Here is a 5,000-nt window from a genome sequence, read left to right as displayed (position 1 = left end):
GGTCCTCCTGGAGGATGCTACACTCCTCATCTGTCACAAATCTTCTCATTGGTTTTGCATGATCCGCGAACATTGACATGTATGATTCCACTCCTGTAAACATGTCATTTACGTAAATTAGAAATAGAATTGGTCCCAGCACCGATCCTTGAGGTACTCCACTCGTTACTGTTCGCCAGTCCGACTTCTCGCCCCTTACCATTACCCTCTGGCTCCTTCCTGTTAGGTAGTTCCTCACCCATGCTATGGCCTTTCCGCTTACTCCTGCCTGCCTCTCAAGTTTGAATAGCAGTCTCATGTGCGGTACTGTATCAAAGGCCTTTTGGCAGTCTAGAAATATGTAGTTTGCTCAGCCTTCTCTATCCTGCCTTATCCTTGTTTTTTTATCATAGAATTCCAAAAGGTTTGTTAGGCATGATTTCCCTGTCCAGAACCCATGTTGGTGCTTGTTTACAAACCCAATGCTCTCCAGGTGTACAACAAGTCTTAGTCTAATTATTCTTTTAAGTATTTTGAAGGGGATGCTTGTCAGTGATACGGGTCTGTAGTTAAGTGCCTCCTTCCTATCTCCTTTCTTGAAAATCGGTACGACATTTGCCTCCTTCCAGCAACTGGGCAATTCTCCCGACATAAGCGACTCATTGAAGATCCTTGCCAGAGACACGCTGAGGGCCTGCGCTGCCTCTTTTAGTATCCACGGTGATACTCTGTCTGGTCCAACCGCTTTAGTTGCATCCAGTGTTGTCAATTGTTTCATGACCTCCTCTGCTGTCACCTCTATATCTGATAGTCTTTCATCTAGGGTAACCCCTTCCAACAATGGGAGCCGCTCAGGCTCGGTTGTGAACACTCCATGAAAACTTGCATTCAGTACCTCTGCGAGGTACTGAATGCACTTTCAGTATATGCCCCTTCTGTTTTCCTTAGTCTTGTCACTTGGTCATTTACCGACATCTTCCTTCTTATATGACTGTGTAGTAATTTGGGTTGCCTTTTCGCTTTGATTGCAATATCATTCTCATAATTTCTTTCCGATACTCGTTTTATGTTAATGTAATCGTTCTTAGCTCTGTTACATCTAATCCTGTTGTCCTCTGTCCTTTGTCTTTGTACTTCCTCCACTCCCTCCTGCTGGCCATTTTTGCTTCCTGACATTGTCTATTAAACCATGGGTTATTATATTATATTATCCCTATATTATTATATAGGGATAAGAGTCTCGTTGGACATAGAATCACTGTTTACCAACGTACCTGTGGATGAAACAATCGGGATGATAGCGGACAGAGTGTATCGTGATCCGGCCTGTATTCCTCTTGACATACCAGAAAACAGTCTGAGGAAACTACTCCAAGCTTGTACTAAAGAGGCACCCTTCTTGAGCCCGGATGGGCACATGTATAAGCAAGTAGATGGGGTCGCCATGGGTTCTCCCCTAGGTGTCCTGTTTGCAAACTTCTACATGGGTGCCATCGAACAGAAGGTCTTAGTTGACATGGACTTGAAACCTGCCATATACTGCAGGTATGTTGACGACATTTTTACACAGGTACCTGATGTCAGACATCTGCAGGAGCTGAAGGAAGCATTTGAGCGGAATTCTGTGTTGAGTTTCACTTACGAGATGGAGAAGGATGGGAAGCTGCCCTTTCTAGATGTAACAGTCACGGAAAGGAGCGAAGGCTTCCACACTGCAGTCTACACTAAGGAAACAAACATAGGAATGTGCCTCAATGCCAATAGTGACTGCCCAGACAGGTACAAGAGGAGTGTTGTCAATGCTTACGTCGACCGTGCTCTCAGCCACAGCTCAGGATGGAAGCAAGTCGATGAAGAACTCTGTAGGGTAAGGCAGGTCCTAGTCAACAACGGCTTCTCTAATGGTTTTGTTGAAGACATCATAAGAAGAAAGGTAAAACGCCATGCAACCTCTAAAGAGTCAACTAACACAACATAAGTACCTCGTATTAGGCTATTTTAAATGAACTTCTTCTCGACAGCTCATAAAACGGAGGAAAGGGAAAGATATTGTTGAGAGGAACGTTATCCCTACAGACAAAAAACAATATACAACTGACGATTTACTATAAAACCAAAAAAACGGCCAGCCTACTCATGAGAAACTCTCCAGACACCAAGCAGAATGCCATGAAGGAAACCAACGTCGTCTATCCCTTCAAATGCCCACTTGGGGACTGTAAGCCCCAAAGAACTCAGTATATAGGCAAGACAACAACGTCTCTTTCCAGGCGATTAACAATGCATAAGCAACAGGGCTCCATTAAGGAACATATAATCTCTTCTCACAACCAGACCATCACCAGAGAAATCTTAACAAGCAACACAGAAATCATCGATAGATACAGCGATAGCAGGCGGCTCGACATCAGCGAGGCACTACACATCAAAAAGTCAACACCAGCAATCTACAGCCAATTAACGCATAACTATATTCTACCCACTTCAAGACCCCGAACCAATATAGAAGCATCAAGAGGAAGTATGGGCCAATAGACCTTCTGTAGTTACTTTCATTCTTATGTTTTCATATCCAATTTATACCTATTGATTCGTGTTCTGTCACCTCACGCAAAAACATTTGTGTCATATCACCTCACCCAAAACGAATATAAGCATGAAATGATATGTGTAAACCTGTCTTTAAAAATACAAGAAGCCCTTGCGAAACGGCTTTCAGGCGTCAGACCATAAATAAAAATGAGAAAAAGAACTTCATAGAGTTAATATTTCAATTACCCCCGCCAGTGAAGAAAAACATAAGAAATATTGAGAAGATTCGTGTTAGAATCATTAATTTTACCCTTTCGGTCATATTCAACAACATATGTTTACAAGAAATACTGCTACCAATATATATATATATATATATATATATATATATATATATATATATATATATATATATATATATATATACTGTATATATATATATATATATACTGTATATATATATATATATATATATATACTGTATATATATATATATATATATATATATATATATATATATACAGTATATATATATATATATATATATATATATATATATATATATATATATATATATATATATATATATATATATATTTTAATCTTCATATGAAACTAAGTTTCTATCTCCATACGTCTCTATCTATATGTAAAAATGTCTATCTCCATGTAAATCTCCTTTTCTATCCCTATCTCTCTCTTCATCTCTACGCGTCATCAGCCTTCAGCCTGGTGGATGGGGGAGAGGGAGGATAGGGAGAGGGAAGGGGTCGGAGGATCGAGGGAGGTAGTGAGGGAGGGGGGGATTTGGTTGATAAGTGGGGGAGAGGGAGGGGACGGTGGTGGAGTACAGGTGAGGGAGGTGGGGGGTGGTAGGGATGGGTTAGGGGGGGGATGGTGATGGAGGGAGGGGGAGCGGATGTGCCGTAGTGACAGCTAGTCAATTGGGTCGTTAAGGGAGTGCCAATCACCTGACCTGCCCCCTTGTTGACGTATCGTAGCATCCGTTTCCAGATTTTTCAATTGTTTTCTCTCTGAAAATGTGTCTGTCTCTATGTATCTTTAGGCCTTCATCTGGGTTGTATTTTTTTCTATCTATCTGTTTGTCTTCATATATGTCCGCGGGTGTGTGTGTATGTGTGTGTGTATGCCTGTCGTTGTATATCTGGCTATATGCTAGCGTATGCTTATCTTTTTGTCGATCTGTATGTTTCTGTCTCTCTGTTTCCATACCGTCTGTTTTTCTTTAACTATAGGTCTCTATCTGTTTTTCTGCATATCAGTATGTCTGTCTGTCAACCTGTCTTCCCGTCTAGCCATACATCTGAACGAAAGAAGAGGGAGAGAATATGGTACAGAACAATACAAGAATCATTCCACCAACGCCCCTTTACACTGGCATTCGGTCCAGCGAAGTGAGATGCAGTTACCGGATTACCGAGTCGAGTTCGTTCCAGTGAGAAATTCCAGAGTTATCCGAGCAAATCCGGATATCTGTGACACAAACTAATTTACATCAACCTTTCCCTACACCACTCCCTCCTCCCTCCCCACACACACACATATATATATACAGATACACGGACTCGCTTTCTGAAGGAAATCACCAAAGCAGTTGACGTAGTGGGTAATTGTCTCAGTAGGAGAGAGTGGTGGAAGCCGTGATATACAATCAGAGAGCTGTTGGAGCCAGACAAAAATGCAAGAACACTAAACAGCCTGCATAAATATCTGCCTCCTCCCCCTCCATGAGATGGCAGAGCTAATACTCAGACTGGGAGGAAAGCTGCTAGTAATGGGAGACTTTAATCATGGCCAAATAGGCTTGGGGAAACAGTGGACCCAGATGGGGAGAAGAGGCACTGGAGAGACAGAAGTGGCAGCATGGGCCGTCTTCACCCATCATGTCAAGGAAGAGATATAGTGGAGGTTGACAGACTAGACAGTGAGACTTAGACGTCACAGAGAGTGCCGGTGGGGAGCCATTGACAACTGCGTTTTAGTTGACAGGGCCGCCTGTATAACGAGAGAGAAGATTTGCCAATCGTTAAGGGCAGTACCAGGATGTTAGTCTCCCTAGGGATCAACAGATTGAAGCGAGAACTCGGAAGAGGAGAGCACACGTGACGATGAACCACCTAACTATTAGACTCAAAGACCCTGAAGGAGGGTCCATACCTCCTTAAAGCGACGCAAGAACCAAGAGGAGCATCACCTCCTGGTCTGACCCACACTTATGGAGCCAAAGTTGCAGTAAAGGTAGATGAAAAATATTTAGACATTACAGAACAAAAGAGCAAGTGTGTGATACTTTCTAGATCCCCTTATCTTTATTACAAGTAAAAATGAATAATGAGTTTGTTTTACCTATTCATCTCATTCAATTTATTGACGACCCTTACGCGGAAGATGATTTTTACATTTCTATCCACTCACAATGGATAGAAAATAATAAGTAGCAAAGACCTAAGAATCAGAGGAGAGGCGGA

At 42.1% G+C, this 5,000-nt stretch overlaps 1 protein-coding gene across 1 annotated transcript in view; it reads right to left on the bottom strand.

The window, feature by feature from the left end:
• Positions 1-5,000, bottom strand: part of LOC123751851 (serine/threonine-protein kinase PkaA) — a 15,238-nt gene that overhangs the window by 1,680 nt on the left and 8,558 nt on the right. The window contains exon 2 of the mRNA XM_069329274.1: positions 1-93. This exon is cut by the window's left edge and continues 19 nt beyond it. Coding sequence (XP_069185375.1) covers positions 1-93 — 93 coding nt within the window. The remainder of the gene's footprint in view (positions 94-5,000) is intronic.

The sequence above is a fragment of the Procambarus clarkii genome, chromosome 22 (genome assembly GCF_040958095.1).
Source record: "Procambarus clarkii isolate CNS0578487 chromosome 22, FALCON_Pclarkii_2.0, whole genome shotgun sequence".
Taxonomy (NCBI): domain Eukaryota; kingdom Metazoa; phylum Arthropoda; class Malacostraca; order Decapoda; family Cambaridae; genus Procambarus; species Procambarus clarkii.
This window is presented reverse-complemented; position numbering and strand designations above follow the sequence as displayed.